Below are 20916 nucleotides of genomic sequence, written 5' to 3'. Positions count from 1 at the left end.
AGTCAGAGAGACATTTAACATATCACTTTTATGTGGAGTCTAAAAAATAAAAAATGTATATAGTAAAACAGAATTACTGATATAGAAAAAAAACTAGTGGTTACCTTGGGAAGATGGAGGGCAGGGACAAGCTAGGGGTATGGGATTAAGATACACATACTACAGTGTATAAAATAGACAAGCCACAGGGCTATATTGTAAAGCACAGGGATTATCTTGTAATAACTTTTAATGAAGTATAATCTGTAAAAATACTGAATCACTATGCTATATACCGAAAATTGAGAAATAATTTTAAATCAATGATACTTCAATAAAAAGTAAAATGCATACCCTAAATATATTATTAAAAGTAATGTTAGTTAATGCACAGATTTGGCAAATATTGTGAATGTGCTTTTAATTTCTATTATTAATCTCTATTTAGCAAAAATCAGAAAGTGTGGTCACCCTCCCCTGGTTAGAGGTGTCACAAAAATCTTTGCCAACAGCACTCTGGACTTGAACACTCCTGTTCTTAAATTGATGTTGCTGTCCCCAAATAATGGCTGCTCGTTTACAGTTTCCTTGATTTACAGAAAAATATATTTTTTTAAATTTACCATTTTTAAATTCAGTTTAGGAAAATCAGGTTTAGTCCAGGCCCTGACTGTTATTGGAGAAGGAAATGGCAACCCAATCCAGTATTCTTGCCTGGAAAATTCCATGTACAGAGGAGCCTGGCAAGGTAAAGTCCCTGCACGGGGTCGGAAAGAGTGGGACACGACAGAGTGCCTATCACTCACTCACTCTGCCTGTTATAAGCACCCAAGGTCAAGGTTTATTTAATTATCCCCTCTGAGTTTCAGGTTTTTCTTTTCTGAAGGAAAAGGCTTTGGTAGATCTCTTGGAAAGCCCCTGAAATTCTAAAATCATATCATTTATATCTGTTAATTTTACCAATTAGGGAAAATTACATAAATGAATATGAATAATAAATTTTATATAACCCAAAGAAAATGGCATCAATAGCATATGAAAATATCGAGAAGATTATGTTTACCTCTAATTATAAATCATTGGCCATTAAAATTTTTGATAAATGCTGTCATTTTCAAATATTCCCATTAACTTGAATCATGACATGCTCAAAATTCAGTCTGTTAAATTTTGTCAAAATGTTGAATGAATTTCTGAATAAGTTTCAATTATCTTTTTTAATATAGTCAATTTACATTTTGGGACAGAAAACTTTTGAACCTCTCTAATTATAGGCATTTAGAAGAATTTCAAGCAAGCATATGCTACTCTTTTGCTCTAGAATTAATTTGTATTTAGCTTCCTTGCTCATCTCTCATTGATATTTGTATTTTCTCAAACAGCTTTATAAGTAACCAGTGTACAATTCTGACTCCAGAGCACTCACTCAACTAGAAATATGGACGGCTGTCTCCCCAACATTCTTGAGATACAATAATCATATCCATATTATTCCTAACACAAGTATATTTTCATAGCCCTGTGGAAATTTGAGTGCCAGCTCTCAGATGAAGCTTTACTAAAATGATCAAATGATCACGTGTCAAGCGTTCTCACTTTCTCTTCACCAACTCATGATGCAGAGCTGGTCAGTATGCTTAATATTTTAGTGGTCACAAAGCTGATTACCTGGAACAGCTTACCTAGTTGAAAAAAGAACTTTTGTGATGATGGTTGGATTTGCCTGAAGAACACAATGAGAAAGAACACCTAATGTGTTTACAGAGCAGAGATATGACACACTAACAATGAATCAGGATGACTCTGGTCACTTACAAACACAAAACTATTTCATCACTGATTTAAATTTACTATAAAATTCTGACATCTATGCAGAAATTTTTCCTCTAGCAAACTTTACTCGTCTTATTTTAAGAAATTGCCAGCTCCCCCAACTTTCAGCAATCACCACCCTGATCCGGCAACCAACGGTCAGCATCAAGGAAGCACCCTTCATCAGCAAAAAGATTAAAACTTACTGAAGGCTCGGGTGATGATTAACATATTTTAGCATTACAGTATTTTTAATTACAATATGTATTTTGGTTTTGCTAGACATAATGCTATTGCATTCTTGATAGACTACAGTATAGTGAAAACATAACCTTCATATGTATTGGGTAACTAAAAACATTCGTGAAACTTGCTTTATTGTGGTGCCTGGAACTGAATCTGCAATATCTCTGAGGTACGGCTGAACTTTGAAAATTGTACTCATAAATGCTGATCTGTTATTACTGGATGTGAAGTCTTTTCATAATTCTTCTGGCCTCAACAAACAAGTCAATAGTTCTCATAGTTTTTAAAAAACTACAGTTCAATTCAAAATGAAAGTATTTCCTCTGCCTCTCTGCCTCACCTTCCTTTGCTATTTCAAACTGCAAATACAACTAATTTCTAATTACCTAAAACTTTAGTTCATCATATAATTAATGGAGAATATATTTATCATACTGTCAACACCTTCTTATAAGCTTTCCTTATACTTGCAAAGCAATTAAATTATCCTCTGGTATTCTCTCTTTTCAAAAACTAAATAACCTTGATCACTTGCCCTGTTGTTATCATTCCTAAATTTATCCTTTATACAGTCTTTTCTGCACAGCCTATAATTTTTATGTTTTTTAAATGAATAAAATTTTAAGAAGCACTCATTTTTTCTTTTGCCTTACAAGCAAACTTTTCATTTCCAAAGTATACAAGGAACTCACACAATTCAATATCATAAAAACAAACAACCCAATCAAAAAGTGGGCAAAAGACCTAAACACACACTTCTCTAAAGAAGGCATGCTATGCTATGCTATGCTAAGTCATATAGATGGCTAATAAACACATGAAGAAATGCTCAACATCATTCATCATTAGAGAAATGCTAATCATAACTGCAAGGAGATATCACCCCACACCAGAAAGAATGGCCATAATAATAAAAAAAAAAAAAAAAAACAAATACACCAACAACAAATACTGGAGAGGGTGTGGAGAAAAGGGAACCCTCCTACACTGCTGGTGGGAATGTAAATTGATACAGCCACTACGGAAGATGGAAATTCCTTAAAAAATAGGAATAAAACCACCATATGACCCAGCAAAACCACTTCTAGGCATATACCCTGAAGAAACCAGAACTGAAAAAGACATGTATCCCAATGTTCATTGCAGCACTATTTACAATAGCCAGGACATGAAAACAACCTAGTTGCCTGTTGACAGATGAATGGATAAGGAAGCTGCAGTACATAAATAGAATGGAATACAATGCAGCCACAACAAGGAATGATTTGAGTCAGATCTAATGAGGTCGATGAACATAGAGCCCATTATACAGAATGAAGTGATAAAAACAAATATTGTATATTAATGCATATATATGGAATCTAGATGGAGAAGGGAATGGCAACCCACTCCAGTATTCTTGCCTAGAAAATTCCATGGACAGAGCAGCCTGGAGGGCTGCAGTCTATGGGGTCCTAAAGAGTTGGACTGGAGGAGGAAATGGCAACCCACTCCAGTATTCTTGCCTGGAGAATCCCATGGATAGAGGAGCCTGGCAGGCTACAGTCTATGGGGTCTCAAGAGTCAGACACGACTGAGCCACCAAGCACAGCACTGCACATGGAATCTAGAAGGATGGTACTGATGAGCCTGCTTAAAGAGCAGCAGTGGAGATGCAGGCATAGAGAACTGACTTATGGACAAGGGGAGAGGAGGGAGAGGGTGAGATGAATGGACAGTAGCATGGATGCATATACACTAACATATGTAAATAGACAGCCAATGGGAATTTGCTGTATGACTCATGGAGCCTCAAACTGAGGCTCTGTAATAACCTAGATGGGGGGAATGGGCAGGAGGTGGGAGAAAGATTCAAGAGGGAGGAGATTTATGTGTACCTATGGTTAATTCATGTTGATGTATGACAGAAATCAAACCAACACTGTAAAGCAATCAATCAATAAAAATAAGTATCAAAAATTGATATATATTTGATTTACAATATTGTCTTAGTACAATATTGTACAAGTACGTACTACAAGTACATACTTGTACTTACTTGTACACTTGTGCTCAAGTATACAGCACAGTGATTCAGATTTCTTTTTTTCCTTAAAAGTACAAGTATATAAAAGAGAGAAAACTTTGGTTCTTTTAATGAACATAATTCTACTCCTTCTTTCTTCTCTTTTTTAGTACTTTCCTCCAAAAAGCAAATGGCTATAAAATAAAATATTCACAAATTTCCATAGTACTAGTAATTCTGATTACAAAGATGTCAGACTCTAAGACAATGATAAGCATGATTAGTCATAACAAGGCCCAGACAGGTGCCTCAATAGCGAAGTCCAATGACTTCGCTCACAGCACCTCCCTAAAGTACCCTGATTTCCTCATTGCTTAATAATCACCTGGGAGACTAGCTAAATGCAGATTCTGGCTCTTAAGTCTGGGGTGGAGTTCGAGATTCTGCATTTCTTACAGGCTGCAGGTGCTGTTCAGGCTGCTTGGCCAGAGACCTCACTTTAAGTAGGAAGGGCATAAACTACAATATTCTTGTTCACTGACATAAATGAGATATGAATCAACATCAAGTTTTCCTAGACAGATGACGATTGTATAAGACATGAAATGAAATCACTCTCCTAAAATTCATTTGTCATATAATTGTATTGGCATACTAAATGTCTTTTATTATACTTGAACCCTGGCAAAAAGGGCTTGTTTTGCAAGGGTGGAGAAATCACTTTTAAATTTAAGTTTTGTTCCATAACCAACAAATGTGCTCACTGTCATATGCAGAGAAGGAAAGTTCCTATCTAAGAAAAGCATGCCCTTGTCTAGGAACACTCAAGGGTATTTTAGAAAAAAACCCTGAAATTTAAATCAAATAGGAAAGTGAACAATCCAAATCATGTCTTTCTTGCATATACACTGTGATTTGATATTTAAACAAACCCCCACTCTGACATTAGCTGGTATTAAACTGTCAAGCCAAGAACTGGGAAGTTTCTGAGATTTTATCCTTCTTCCAAGTTAACGAGTAATCCTCCTATAGCTTCACAGATACTGGCAGAAAAATGGAAGCTTTTGGGGTCAGAGAGCAAAGACTGCTGCTTATTACTCACAGCAATACCAATCGCAGTACCAATAGCCAGAGTGCCATCTTAAATCCCCACAGAGGAATGGGAAGAGGGCCAGGGGTCATGCATAAGCAGTAGGTGTGTTTTAGGCAAGGGATCACAAGATGAGGAAGTCCTGATTTTCTTTAGGGGGTGCTGACAGCTGACCCATTCCTCCTTCCCACAGATTGACAATATCTTAATTACTAGGCATTGTAAATCTCTACTGAGGAGGGAGACCTCTCTATCTGTACTTATCCAATAATGTATATAAATCTGAGCAAATTTATTAATGTTCAGACTTGAAGAAAGGTGACATATTCACAAAGAACTGTATGCTAATGGTTGGTAGAAAAGTGTTGAAAGATAACAAAAATAATAACCAGAATAATGGTTACAATAAAAAGAGTACTTTACATGTTATTCCATTTGGTTCTCAACAAAGGGTGGCAAGTTAAATATGATTCTGTCCATTTCAAAGAGAAGGAAAAGAGCTAATCTCTCAGGCCTTAGGTTGATTGTATAAGCTCACATGGTGGTGGTGGTGAAGTCACTAAGTCATGTCTGACTCTGTGACACTATGGACTATAGCCCCCCAGGCTCCTTTGTCCATGGGGTTTTTCAAGCAAGAATACTAGAGTGCATTGCTATTTCTTTCTCCAGGGGATCTTCTGAGCCCAGGGATCAAAGCTGGGTCTCCTGCATTGTTGACAGATTCTTTACCAGCTGAGCCATCAGGGAAGCCAACTGCATTATCTCTATGCAATTTTATGAGTCCATCTAAGAGGCAGGATTGTGAGAAGGTTGGGACACAGGACACTTAACCAGAGGTGAACCTGACTACTGTTACCAGATCCTTTCATCATGATCATCCCTTCCCAGCCTCCAATAAGGCTATGGGGTCTCACATTTTATTTTGCCCTGGCATTTACAGATTGTCACCTCTAGAACTACTGCTTCATGACTACAATTGGGTAAAGAGTAGTGTTTATTTATTTATTTTTAAAAGGCTATCTTGTACAGCTAATAGCAAATATAAGGAACTATATTTTAATTATTTTTTGATGAGTAATCAAAGATAGAATTTTATAATGACCATAAATTAGGAGGACTTCCTATAAGAAAATTGACTCAAAGATTTACTAAATCATAAATAACATTTAGAAAGAGTTTTATAATGACCATAAATTAGAAGAGCTTCCTACAAGAAAACTGACTCACAGATTTACTAGATCATAAATAACATTTCAATCTAGTCCTTAAATAAAAAGATACGTGGTTTTTTTTTCTTTTTGAACACAAGACCATCTTCCTCAGTTGTTAATTTTTATATATTGCCCACCATCAGCTTACATTTTCCTTTCATCCTTCACTGGCTTGCAGTATTTTACTCTTAAAATGTCAAGCTTGCTCACTTTCATAAACAAATTCCCCTCTTTGTGTCAACATTTGAAATCTTGCTTGTAAATCAGAACATGCTGTGATTGAATTGCTGCTCTTATCATCTACGACTTACTTCTATCAAAGCATATAACTGGATTAGTGGGAAAACAGCTACATTATGCGTGCATTAAAGCTTTGTCTAACAGCAGGCTTCCTTTCTGTAACAAAGAACAGCCCTGGAGATTACAGAAACACTAGGAAATGATGCAATATTTGTTTTGACATCTTATGTGTGATTGAAGCACAAAAATTACCGGTCTCAAAAAAAAAAGAAACTTAGATATATAAGCCTAAAGGTGAGAAGCTGCTTGATTTTTCTGTCTGGTGGTTCTAGGCAACACTGGGAAAGCGTTCATACAGACTGCATCAGACTCTGGACGGCAGACGTGATCTCAGGTGTGAGGATGAAGAGAAATGCAGGCAGGCTTTGTGGGAAGATTATTGTCAAATTTACAGAATCACTACCATGTTTCCTCAGTGCCTTATTATTATGCCTCCCTGAAACTACAACAGCTAAAAGTTGTAATATCTCTTTCTTAGACTTTCAAATAGTTTCAGAAAGAAAAATATATACAGGCACATCTGTGTGCCTACACACACACACAGTCCAGGAGATAATAACTGTGTTGCTGCTGCTAAGTCACTTCAGTCGTGTCCGACTCTTAGCGACCCCATGGACTGCAGCCCATCAGGCTCCTCCATCCATGGGATTTTCCAGGCAAGAGTACTGGAGTGGGGTGCCATTGCCTTCTCCGAAGAACTGTGTTAGCAGGTTTTATTTCCTGTTGAATCTCTACCTAGTTAGATTGTTACATTTCTATTTAATGAGAAAGGCCTATCTGTTAAAGACAGAAATAGGATTTTACTTTCCTTTGACCCAAATGTTGCATAAGAATTAATTCTCTTTATATGTATTGCTTTCAGGTATTTTATTTTCACCTAACTAATAAAACTGAAGAATTTCTTTTAAATTATGAGGTTGATATTTTTGACATTGCTAAGCTACTGCTAAGTCAATTCGGTTGTGTCCGACTCCGTGTGACCCCATAGACGGCAGCCCACCAGGCTCCCCCGTCCCTGGGATTCTTCAGGCAAGATCATGGAGTGGGTTGCCATTTCCTTCTCCAATGCATGAAAGTGAAAAGTGAAAGTGAAGTCGCTCAAGTCGTATCTGACTCTTAGCGACCCCATGGATTGCAGCCTACCAGGCTCCTCTGTCCATGGGATTTTCCAGGCAAGAGTACTGGAGTAGTTTTTAACATTAAATATTATATAAATGCACATAACAATCTAGGTAGTATGACTGAAACAAGAGGACATATGATAAAGGAAGTAAATAAATTTATAAAAAGATACCTAAGCAAGATATATAATCCAGATACAATGTCTAAGTATTTATTTGTAATTATAATAATCCAATTCATATATGTTTTTTCAAGTCAAAATAAAGCAGATTTCTTAAAAGAATTCCTCTACTAAAACATAATTTTCTTCTTCAAAAGTTAGTAATAAATTTAGACTTAAAAGAAGCATTTCTCCTTGTTTTTATAACCTAATCATACTCTACTTTTGAATTTCTAAGAAATGTAATAGTTTGGAATTTTACTTAAATACATCAGATATGCACTAAAATTAGTAAACTTTTTTATAATTTCCTTCAGGAGCCAGTCACATAACTTTGTGGATAAATCTAGACTAAAAAATGAATATGGCTATGCTCCAATCCTGGCTTCTCCCTTAGAAAAGCTACTACAAATAAAACCTTGTAAGCACCAGGAGACCCCACAGAAACTGAGCCAGACTTGCTTTTGAGTGTTTTGAGTGTCTCCTGCAGAGGTACGGGTCAGCAGTGGCCTGCCACAGGGGCAGGGACTCTGGGTGTAGCTGACCTGGTGTGGCATAAGCCCTCTTGGAGGAGGTTGCCATTTCCCACCATGGAGCCACCAGAATTTACACAGGACTGGGGAAACACACTCTTGGAGGGCACAAACAAAACTCTGTGCACCAGGACACAGAAGAAAGGAGCAGTGACACCACAAGAGGCTGACCCAGACTGGCCTGTGAGTGTTCAGGAGTCTCAGTCGGGGTGTGGGCTGGCAGTGGCCTGCTGCAGGGTCGGGGCACTGAGTGTGTGCATGGACCTTTTGAAGGAGGTAGCCATTATTTTCATTACCTCCATCATAGTTTGGCCTCAGGTCAAACAACAGGGAGGGAACACAGCCCCGCCCATCAACAGAAAATTGGGTTAAAAATTTACCAAGCATGGCGCCACCCATTGGAACAAGACCCAGTTTCCCCCTCAGTCAGTATATCCCATCAGGAAGCTTCCATAAGCGTCTTATCCTTATTCCTCAGAGGGCAGATGGAATGAAAACCACAATCACAGAAAACTAACCAGTCTAATCACATGTACCATAGCCTTGTCTAACCCAATGAAACTATGAGCCAGGCCGTGCAGGGCCACCCAAGACAGATAGGTCACTGTGGAGAGTTCTGACAAAATGTGGTCCACTGGAGAAGGGAATGGCATACCACTTCAGTATTCTTGCCTTGAGAACCCCATGAACAGTGTGAAAAGGCAAAATGATATGACACTGAAAGATGAACTCCCCAGCTCGGTAGGTGCCCAATATGCACCTGGAGAACAGTGGAAAAATAACTCCAGAAAGAATGAAGAGACAGAGCCAAAGCAAAAACAACACCCAGTTGTGGATGTGACTGGTGATGCAAATAAAATCCAATGCTGTAAAGAACAATATTGCATAGGAACCTGGAATGTTAGGTCCATGAATCAAGGTAAATTGGAAGTGGTCAAACAGATGGCAAGAGTGAACATCAACATTTTAGGAATCAGTGAACTAAAATGGACTGGAATGGGTGAATTTAACTCAGATGACCATTATATCTACTACTGTGGGCAAGAATCCCTTAGAAGAAATGGAGTAGCCCTCATAGTCATCAAGAGTCTGAAATGCAGTACTTGGACGCAATCTCAAAAAGACAGAATTGTTAGGTCATTAAAATAGGAAAAAGGAGTCCAAAATAGTGGTGGCTAAGACAAAGAAGGGAAAAAAATAGTACAAAGTAAGGTCTGAGGTCCAGAGTGAGGACCTCAGGTAAAACAAAGAGCCCTCCTGGCTAGCCCAATTTACATAGGGCAGGCTCAGGGAAAAAGAAAAAAAAAAATCATGTAACAAGAGGAGCCAAAACTGAGCCAGGGGACTGTCTTGACTTTGCGTCTTTTCGGTCAGCACACCCTCACGCCTTGAGGATGTATTTTCCTTTACTTTCTAAATAAAACAGAGTTGTAACACAGCACGGTAACACTGGTCCGTCTGAGGGCTGTAACACTGGTCTGTCCATTGCTTCAAATTTTTGTTGCAACAAGACAGAACCAAGGAAATTACAGATTCCCCCGACAGAATGATCTCTGTTCATTTCCAAGGCAAACCATTCAATATCACAGTAATCCAAGTCTATGTCCTATCCAGTAATGCTGAAGAAGCTGAAGTTGAACAGTTCCACGAAGACCTACAAGACCTTCTAGAAATAACACCCAAAAAGGATACCCTTTTCATTATAGGGGACTGGAATGCAAAAATAGGAAGTCAAGAGATACCTGGAGTAACAGGCAAATTTGGCAGGGCAAAGGCTAACAGAGTTTTGCTAGGAGAATACACTGGAAATAGCAAACTACATTTTCTATTTCTTTATAAAGTTTACGTCAGTAATATTATCTCCCTCACAAGGTTGTCATAGAGAACAAATGAGTAACTATTAAAACACATAGACCACTCCCTGCACATCATGAGCAGTGGTAAGAAAAATTAACTCTAAGAATTCACTATGATATGATGAAATTAAAGATTAATACATAAACTAGATAAACAATGACAAATATCTACTTTAGATCTTGTTTGTATTTATTTTCTGAAGAACAAATTTATGTCTGGAATAATATAAGTTATTATCATTTAGTGACTTTTCAATTCTGAAAATGTACTAATCATTTTTCTCAGATAACAAAAGCAAACAAAAATATATAGTTAATAAAAAATCAGAGTATAGTTGACAAAAGTATCTCCTTATGGTAAATAACAGCCATAAACCACTAAAATAAAGTAAATTATACTAATGAATCTCAACCAAACAAGCAATTATACTAGGAACTAAGACCACTAATAAATTTCTCTAGGAGTAGAGTGTGAAATCACTATGACTTCATCTTTCAAATATTTTTTGCAATATTCATCTTAGAACTTGCACGAATTATATATCTTTAAATATCACTCTTCTCCCCTATTTTTGAATATGTAACTGAGGTATTTCCATAATTTTAACCTGAGATATTGAGATATATTACTTCCATATCAAATGCATGCAGAGTTCTTTTTAAAAGCAACATATTCACTTTACTTACATGCTTTCAGTCACATATTCAAGCTACATCATGTGAGCATGCTCCAGCAAGGATTTACTGTGAGCTGTCAGAGAGCTGTCAATACATCAGTAAAGTCTGTATTAACCTGATTCACTGAGATCACAAGGAAACATCTTGCAATTTTGTTTCAAAAGAACTTAGTTAACAACTCTCTTTAAAGAAACACACATTTGACAGCTATATTTTCAGGAAAAGCAAAGGTCAATCACAATTCCATCAAAGTTCTTTATTTTAGTTAGGAAAGAATCATTAGTTGCTGGCTAAATGTTGAAAGCACAAAATTCATTCAAATTCATTTCTATTGTTTAGTCAGGAAGTCTTTTAAAACAAACTTTTAAAAGTATTGTTCAGTTTCAACTTAAGTAGATGCTACTCGTGCCCCACCCATATTTCCACACATGTCATCTCAAATTTAATTGCACGAGGTTTCTGGGAGCCTTCTGCTTGTGCCCATGGTGGCCTGGGAACACTAGGTAATTAACATTCCTTGGGAGCCATCATTAACTTCAAATGCTCTAACATATCGTCCGCTTGGAAAAAAAGAATAATTTCAATTCTTGCAATCTACATTGGTTCTCAGAATTTCCAAGGATTACATCTATTAACTCTGAGTGGTAACCTATTTGGTAGTCCATTGTGTATTAGTTCTCTTCTTTTTTGGTTTTACTTCTTACATTTGTCTAAATCTTTCCCAGAATTACTTTCCATACAAGCCACTTGTACTTGAATCCTACCTCATGAACTATTTCAAAGGAGAATGGGGACATCCAGTGAATAGGACTGAGAACACTAAACTTCCAGGTTCCCCTATACCCTCTGAATAGGCAGAAGTAACCTCTTCCCCTTAGAGCATAGTAGTTTTTCCATGCTAAAGAGCATACATGATGAAGCCTGCTATCCTCAAGATCTGAGCTCATCTTCCTCATGGTTCTAGCCAACAAATAGACCAGGTCTCAACATAGCTTACCTGGAAAAATAGTCTCTGTTCCAGGGTAACAGAAGAAAATATGCAACAAAAGAGATGCAATATTTGTTTAATATGAATCAGCAGATAGTGGGAGAACATGCCAGGGAATGGATGTTGATGGATTACGAGGCAAAAACCACCTGGGTATTAACTTGGTGTGAAGAAGTAAGCAGACTGAGATAAGAAAACACGTGGACTCTTGCACAGTGGCGAATGGCTTGGCTGGTTGGCCAATGCCCTTGAAGAATCAAGACTGGAAGACCTTCCCAAGACAAAGAGTTCTGGAGAAGCATAAGGATGGATCTATGGGAGCAGGCATCAAGTGTGCAGACGTCTGTTTGAAATCAATCACCACTGGACAACATTCATTACAGCTGCTGCTAAGTCGCTTCAGTCACGTCTGACTCTGTGCAACCCCATAGACGGCAGCCCACCAGGCTGCCCCGTCCCTGGGATTCTCCAGGCAAGAACACTGGAGTGGGTTGCCCCTTCCTTCTCCAATGCATGAAAGTGAAAAGTGAAAGTGAAGTCACTCAATTGTGTCTGACGCTTAGCGACCCCATGGACTACAGCCCACCAGGCCCTCTGTCCATGGGATTTTCCAGGCAAGAGTACTGGAGTACTCCTCCGATTCATTACAGAGGAGGTACTAAATGAGTGGATAGGAGGATTCGTCCACTGGAAGTCATCCAGCCTTTGTATGTAGGAACTGCAAATAAATGCAATAACCAGGTAGCAGAGAGAAAGGGAATTTATGTGGACCTAAAAATACAGGCTCTTTCTCACCTAGCATGTATACCTATTGCCACTGGTGAATGGCCAACCCACTGGAAATCATCCAGTGGTGAGAATTCAAAACAGTATCACTCTTTAAAAAGACATTTAACAACTTGATATCAAATAGGTTATAACCAGTCTTTATTTATAATTCTGGAATGGGGTATGGTCAATTTTGTTTTCCTTGTTATTGATACATATTTCAGTTAAGCGTTCCTCTTCCTGTTTACATTTCCTCATCCACTAAGATAATCCTCTGAACTGTCTGATTTATCATGAAGGGTTATCATTATAGAATGTTGCATAACCTCACATTAAATCAAGCAATCTGTTTTATGGTAAAGGAGGTCTAACAACAAACAAATGACCACAGAATCCACTGGGTCTATGATATAATGCATCAGTTGGGAACTGCCAGTCTGGAAAAAAAAAAACAACAACATTGGGATAGCCTCTTAAATGTGAAAGCTCCAACTTGGAGATTTCAGTCTTTGAATTAAAATGCTGTCCATCAAGATGCAGTTTATACTTTGAACCATGGCATGAAGTCCACTAATGTCCTGGCACAAGACTGTATCCACTCATAAAAAAACAATGGTTACCCTGTCAGGAACTTTTAAATGGTAAAAGGATCAATTTAACAAGAGAATATAGCACTTGTAAATAGCTATGCACACAATATAGGAACACCTAAATACATAAAGCAAATAGCAACAGACACAAAAGGAAAAATGACTGTAATACAGTAATAGTAGAGGACTTTAAGACCCTACTTTCATTAATGGCAAGATCATCCATATAAAAAAATCAATGAGGAAACACTGGTTTTGAATGACATGTTAGATGCCATCTTTAAGGACTATTAACTGAATATAGTGGATTCTGGGCAGGTTTCTAGCTACCATCACCTGCAACTTTCTGTTTCAGTTCTATTATGACTGGAGTCTATTATCTCCACACATATGGAATGCTGGTACACACTTAAAACCCCAGTTCACTTGACTTTGAGGCAGAATAACAGTTCATATACTATACAGCTTCTAGACATCCTCAGTAGGATTGAGTTCCTTTAAATTAAATTTCTTTAATTGGTTTCCTTCCTTTCCTTGTCTCGCTTCCTTGTTTTTCTTGGGACCATGTCACAAATAAATCCATTTACACTGGAATCCATGAGTGAGAACCAGGAAGAAGCCATATTAAGACATTAGTCATGTTTAATGTCAGCTGGTTTTATATAAATTTCATTTGATATGCCAAATCTGTACTGAATTTAGTGTTTTTACAATTTCCTCTTTGCTATGCCAAACATAACATTTTGTTAACAACCTTTCCAATGCAGTTATAATAAATATGTTTATATATAAATTAATTGATTACCTTCTCTAATCAATTTATTTCAGAGACTGACCATTACATTTTACTTGTACACATTTTGTTGAATATGTTATGAGATAACACATGGAGTCAGGTTATAAAATCAGACTAACATTAATCAGAGCTCTTATGTAATATCAAACTTTACTAATAATATCAAGGATATAAACAAGCTAGGGTTTCCCTGGTTGTTCAGAAGGTAAAGAATCTGCCTACAATGTAGGAAACCTGGTTTTCATTCCTAGGTTGGGAAGGTCCTCTGGAGAAGGGAGTCAGTATACAATCCAGTATTCTTGCCTGGGGAATTCTATGGACAGAGGACCCTAGTGGGCTATAGTCCATGGGGTTTCAAAGAGTTGGACATGACTGAATGAATAATACTTTCTTGGCTAAGCTAAAGGACTGCTAAATGTTCAGATAAAACACAGAAAGAATTGGGCATGGAGGGCAGTTCCTAGGTGTTATGAGCTGAACTGTCTGCCCCTGAAATTCCTATGTTGAAGTCCTAATCCCTACTATCTCCAAATGTAACAGTAAACATAGGTAATCTTTTTTAATGAACTGACAGAAAACAACAAAATTCTGTAAAGCAATCATCCTTCAGTTAAAGAACAGATAAATTTTTAAAAAAGAGGGAGGGGACACATGGAAAAAAAAAATGAGACCATCAGGGTAAGAGCATATGACACCAATATCATTGGTGTCCTTATAAGGAGAAGAAGAGAAATCAGTCTGCACAGAAGGATGACCAAATGAAGTGGCAGCAAGAGGGCAGCAGTTTGCAAGCCAAGAAAGTGGCCTCAGGAGAACCTGACCCTTCTGGCACCATGATCTTGGACTTCCACCCTCCAGCACTGTGAGAGAAAAATTTCTTCAGTTAAAGCCACCTAGTCTGCATTATTCTGGTTAAGTAGCCTTAGAACACTAATAGAACAGATCCTCCCTTACTGTATTGAAGACACTGTTCTGGGGCCAGATGAAATAAGTCTCAAAAGAGGTTTGCAGGGTTCCTTGTATAGTGGGAGTATTTAAACCATGAAATATTTCCTGTTTATTACCCAGAGTGTTATATTACCTACTAGGTATTTTTAAAGCCATCTTGCCACACTGATCTTGAGTTCTTGCCGGGAGCCACCATGGGAGATTCCACCCATGACAAAGGTCATGCGGAGAAGACCTGACAGGCAAAGGCGGATGAGGACTCGAGGGATTCCCTGGACCTGCTCGAGCATGTACCCCGAAACCAAAATCTGTCTGTCTACTGTTCACTATGTTATGCCTTTCAACCACTCTTCTGATATTAGCAGGGGGCTATCCCCAACCACCTTTCTCTGGAGAAAATCAACTTAGGGCTCTAAGTTGACAAGTCTCCTGGGCATGAAACGAATATTTCTATTCTAACCCCTCCGTTGGCATGCTAGCTTGCTTGACAGTTTTTCGTTACTCTTACAACTAACACACATGATTGTTCATAACTTCCCAACCATGCAAGGTACGGGAAGCCTAAACTTTCTAAAAGTCCTAATGGGCACAGAGCCCTTTAAGGGGTGAAAAATTATTAGAATAGTACTGGTAAAGGGCTTCGTGATTGAGCCAATGCTTGCTGCCAAGTTCCCATATCCCTTATCCATTGTGCACCTGGGAGTGCATTAGTTAATGTATTGGAATGTAAGAAACACAAGTAGTAGCCTTGGTATTAACCACATCACACCTTTGACCTAATAAGTTCTTTCTTTATTGTGACCCACTGCACCTTTGCTCCGTGAGAATGTAACTCTGTTTAGTACTTTCTGAGGCGGACACAGATTAGAAATATAAAGAAAAAACACTTCAAGGGAAAACAAGTTTTCTGGTTGATCAACCGTTATCAAAAACGGGTCACAAAATGTCAACAGGCCTCCAGGCCAGAAGATAAGGTACATAGCATAAGACCCTTGTTTATGGAAAGGCATACAGAAAAAAATCCTGCTTTCGATAAGGGAAAAATTGCTGCAGTGTTTGGGCTGACTCTGCATGACCTTGCATCTTTCATTTCTCTCTATGTACAAGTCAGGTTATAAAAGTTCCTTTTGAAAATAAAGTTATGGGCCTTGCTCACCGAAGCTTGGCCTCCCCGTGTCATTCATTCACCAATGCCGTTCATCCTGAGGATATCCCTGAACTCTGCTGAAGCTGGTCCCCAGCAAGTTCTATTTATGTTACCCTTGAGTGTGCAAAGAAATATAGAAAAACAACAGAATGGAAAGGACTAGACATTTCTTCAAGAAAATGAGAGATACCAAGGGAACATTTCATGCAAAGAGGGGCTCAATAAAGGACAGAAATGGTATGGACCTAACAGAAGCAGAAGATATTAAGAAGAGATGGCAAGAATACACAGAAGAACTGTACAAAAAAGATCTTCCAGACCCAGATAATCACGATGGTGTGATCACTCACCTAGAGCCAGACATCCTGGAATGTGAAGTCAAGTGGGCCTTAGAAAGCATCACTACGAACAAAGCTAGTGGAGGTGATGGAATTCCAGTGGAGCTATTTCAAATCCTGAAAGATGATGCTGTGAAAGTGCTGCATTCAATATGCCAGCAAATGTGGAAAACTCAGCAGTGGCCACAGGACTGGAAAAGGTCAGTTTTCATTCCAATTCCAAAGAAAGGCAATGCCAAAGAATGCTCAAACTACTGCACAATTGCACTCATCTCACACGCTAGTAAAGTAATGCTCAAAATTCTCCAAGCTAGGCTTCAGCAATATGTGAACCGTGAACTTCCAGATGTTCAAGCTGGTTTTAGAAAAGGCAGAGGTACCAGAGATCAAATTGCCAACATCTGCTGGATCATGGAAAAAGCAAGAGAGTTCCAGAAAAACATCCATTTCTGCTTTATTGACTATGCCAAAGCCTTTGACTGTGTGGATCACAATAAACTGGAAAATTCTGAAAGATATGGGAATACCAGACCACCTGATCTGCCTCTTAAGAAATCTGTATGCAGGTCAGGAAGCAACAGTTAGAACTGGACATGGAACAACAGACTGGTTGCAAATAGGAAAAGGAGTACATCAAGGCTGTATATTGTCACCCTGTTTATTTAACTTATATGCAGAGTACATCATGAGAAATGCTGGACTGGAAGAAACACAAGCTGGAATCAAGATTGCTGGGAGAAATATCAATCACCTCAGATATGCAGATGACACCACCCTTATGGCAGAAAGTGAAGAGGAACTAAAAAGCCTCTTGATGAAAGTGAAAGTGGAGAGTGAAAAAGTTCACTTAAAGCTCAACATTCAGAAAACGAAGATCATGGCATCTGGTCCCATCACTTCATGGGAAATAGATGGGGAAACACTGGAAACAGGGTCAGACTTTATCTTTTTGGGCTCCAAAATCACCGCAGATGGTGACTGCACCCATGAAATTAAAAGACGCTTACTCCTTGGAAGGAAAGTTATGACCAACCTAGATAGCATATTCAAAAGCAGAGACATTACTTTGTCAACAAAGGTCCGTCTAGTCAAGGCTATGGTTTTTCCAGTAGTCATGTATGGATGTGAGAGTTGGACTGTGAAGAAGGCTGAGCACCAAAGGATTGATGCTTTTGAACTGTGGTGTTGGAGAAGACTCTTGAGAGTCACTTGGAATGCAAGGAGATCCAACCAGTCCATTCTGAAGGAGATCAGCCCTGGGATTTCTTTGGAAGGACTGATGCTAAAGCTGAAACTCCAGTACTTTGGCCACCTCATGCGAAGAGTTGACTCATTGGAAAAGACTCTGATGCTGGGAGGGATTGGGGGCAGGAGGAAAAGGGGACACCAGAGGATGAGATGGTTGGATGGCATCACTGACTTGATGGACGTGAGTCTGGGTGAACTCCGGGAGTTGGTGATGGACAGGGAGGCCTGGCATGCTGCAATTCATGGGGGTGCATGGAGTCGGACACAACTGAGCGACTGAACTGAACTGAACTGTGTGAAAGTCTCTCAGTTGTGTCTGACTCTTTGCAACCCCATGGACTATACAGTCCATGGAATTGCCCAGGCCAGAATACTGGATGGGTAGCCTTTCCCTTCTCCTGGGGATCTTCCCAAACTAGGGATTGAACTCAGGTCTCCTGCATTGCAGGCAAATTCTTTACCAGCTTAGTCACAAGGGAAGCCCTATGTTATCCTTAGCTAGGGATATTCTGCTAAAAGCATTTCAAAGTAATTTGTCTTCCCCTTAGTAAACAATTTATCTAGCTACTTGAGGCTCTGGTTGACGAGATTAACTCAGTTCCTCTGACTACCTTTATCTTCTAGTGGGTGCCCTTCCTGTGAAGGGAGTAAACTGACTGTAAACCACCTGCTTTAACTTCCTCCCACATGGTTTCAGAGGCAGAGCCATTCTCTTACATTCAATACAAAATGACCTCACCACAATTACATCTTCTTTTACTTTCATCTCTATGAATATAACCACTTCAAACATGAAATTAAATCAACCAGTGCACAGTCATGAAATTTTCTGCCAAAATACTATAAATTAAAATGAAATACAGTAACATTCATTCTGTCCTCCTTTATTTGCTTCAGAAATCAAATCTCTCTACTTATGAGAGAAAGGTCTAAAATGGTTCCTGGAAATAAGATTTTTAAGAAAGCAGATTCAAATATCTATTAGTTCTCATGTTAATAATAATAATAAATAAACTTTAAAAACATACTACATTATGAACATATGTCCAGTGTGAAAGTTGAGAATTATAATGAACAAAAAAGTCATACAATTATACTGCAAAGTCAATACTTATTAGGAGTTACAATGACATCAACGAGTACAGGGGTGCATGTCAGCTTAAGCTCCTCTGAGTCAAGGAGAATATATATATAATGTTTTCCCTTCATATTCATTGCTTTAATCATTTCTCTCATGGGCACAAACACTGAGAAAGGACCTTGGTGTGAAAGTATAGGAGAATGAGTAACAAGAGAGAACAGCTTAGTAAGACAGTCTTGTAATAGGACCAGAAATATCTCAGTCTATCTATGACAAAACACAATCAGACACTTAAAATCAGAGAGAGATAAAAATTGCAGATTTAACTCAACAAAAGTGCAATCATCATATACTTACTGAAGCTACATTCACAAAATCGTCATCTGAGAGGGTTTCCAACATTTCGGAGACAGATGTTCGGATCAGTTTAAGTGTCAAACCACTAACACTCCCACTCCTATTTTAAAACAAAAAAACAGATCCACACATGTTAATGACTATGCATTTAGTCAACATCAGACACCCTAAGGAAATGCAACTTATGCACTGATGCTATATAATATTAACATAATTTGTCTTTAAAATATCAGTACTAGAAAAAGTCCGACTTTTGATAGCAAGTAGAAATAAAGTACAAGAAATTTTGTCTTTCTTTGCTACAAGCATCAGAATGTATTTATTTCTAATTACAAGGATGAAAATTACATTTCAAGTGATAATTTTAAGAAACTACAGATACTCATGGCATATTCACTTTTGCAAGAAATATATACTGAATATCAGCTCTATTAGCCAAGTTAGAAGTGAGGGCTACAGAGGTTAATATAATGCAGTCATCGCCCTAAGAGCACACTATTTGACTTGATTAAACAATTATTATGTAGCAGCATAAGAATTTGATAATAGATTTGTAAACACAATGCCTTGTTTTATTCCTAAAGTAGATATTCTCAGGGATTTAGTCATCACTTATCTTGTCTTTATATATTTTATGATCCTGGATGACCTCATCTATTTCTGTGGCTCATCTCCAGGCAATTTGTTGCTGTTGTTCATTTACTAAGTCATGTCCAACTCTTTGTGACCCCATGGAATACAGCATGCCAGGTTTCCCTATCTTTCACTATCTTCCTGGAGTTTCCTCAGATTCATGTCAATTGAATTGCTGATGCTATCTAATCATCTCATCCTCTGCCGCCCCCTCCTCCTTTTGCCTTCAATCTTTCCTACTGCTACTGCTGCTAAGTCGCTTCAGTCGTGTCTGACTCTGTGCAACCCCATAGACGGCAGCCCACCAGGCTCCACCGTCCCTGGGATTTTCCAGGCAAGAACACTGGAGTGGGTTGCCAATTCCTTCTCCGATGCATGAAAGTGAAAAGTGAAAGTGAAGTCGCTCAATCTTTCCTTGCCACTGGGCAATTAACTTTCACTTTTATATCTTTTGTATTCACTTTTGTAGCTCCTAACTTTTCCCCAGTTTTATTTTTCTAGCTGTTTGTTAAATGACTATGGGTTCAATGTCCAAAATGACACATTAGTCCCAAAACTTATTTTTCCTTCCTACATATGCCCTTGATACCAACCACACTAGATCTCAGTCATTCAATTTCATTCTCCCTCTCAACTTTCCTTCCCATTCAGACAGCCTCTCTTATTCATTGTACTTTACAGTATTCTCTCCATCCTCTTTCCATTCTAGCTTATGTGTTTACCACCTCAAGATCCAGAGCCAGAGTGACAACCATTCATCTCTTAGTTCTTTCTCTGCCCCATGCTAACAGGTGAAAATTCTGGCAGCATATCTTCATCCATTTCTGTTACCTATAAAATGTTGCTGTTTAGCCACTAAGTCATATCTGGCAACTCTGCAACCCCATGGACTGTAGCCCGTCAGGATCTCTGTACATGGGATTTCCCAGGCAAGAATACTGGGGTAGGCTGCCATTTCCTTCTCCAGGGATTCTTCTTGACCCAGGAAGTGAACCTGTGTCTCCTGATAGCAGGCATATTTTTACCACTA

The 20916-nt window shown here is 38.4% G+C and overlaps 1 protein-coding gene across 13 annotated transcripts in view; it reads right to left on the bottom strand.

The window, feature by feature from the left end:
- CACNA2D1 (calcium voltage-gated channel auxiliary subunit alpha2delta 1) overlaps positions 1–20916 on the bottom strand; it is a 519970-nt gene that overhangs the window by 106351 nt on the left and 392703 nt on the right. For all 13 annotated transcript variants that reach the window (XM_024990478.2, XM_024990480.2, XM_024990485.2 and 10 more), the window contains exon 10: positions 19254–19353. In XM_024990478.2, coding sequence (XP_024846246.1) covers positions 19254–19353 — 100 coding nt within the window. The remainder of the gene's footprint in view (positions 1–19253; positions 19354–20916) is intronic.

This window comes from Bos taurus, chromosome 4 (assembly GCF_002263795.3).
Source record: "Bos taurus isolate L1 Dominette 01449 registration number 42190680 breed Hereford chromosome 4, ARS-UCD2.0, whole genome shotgun sequence".
Taxonomy (NCBI): Eukaryota; Metazoa; Chordata; class Mammalia; order Artiodactyla; family Bovidae; genus Bos; species Bos taurus.
Note: the sequence above shows the minus strand (reverse complement) of the source record. Positions and strands in the feature narration are given on the sequence as shown.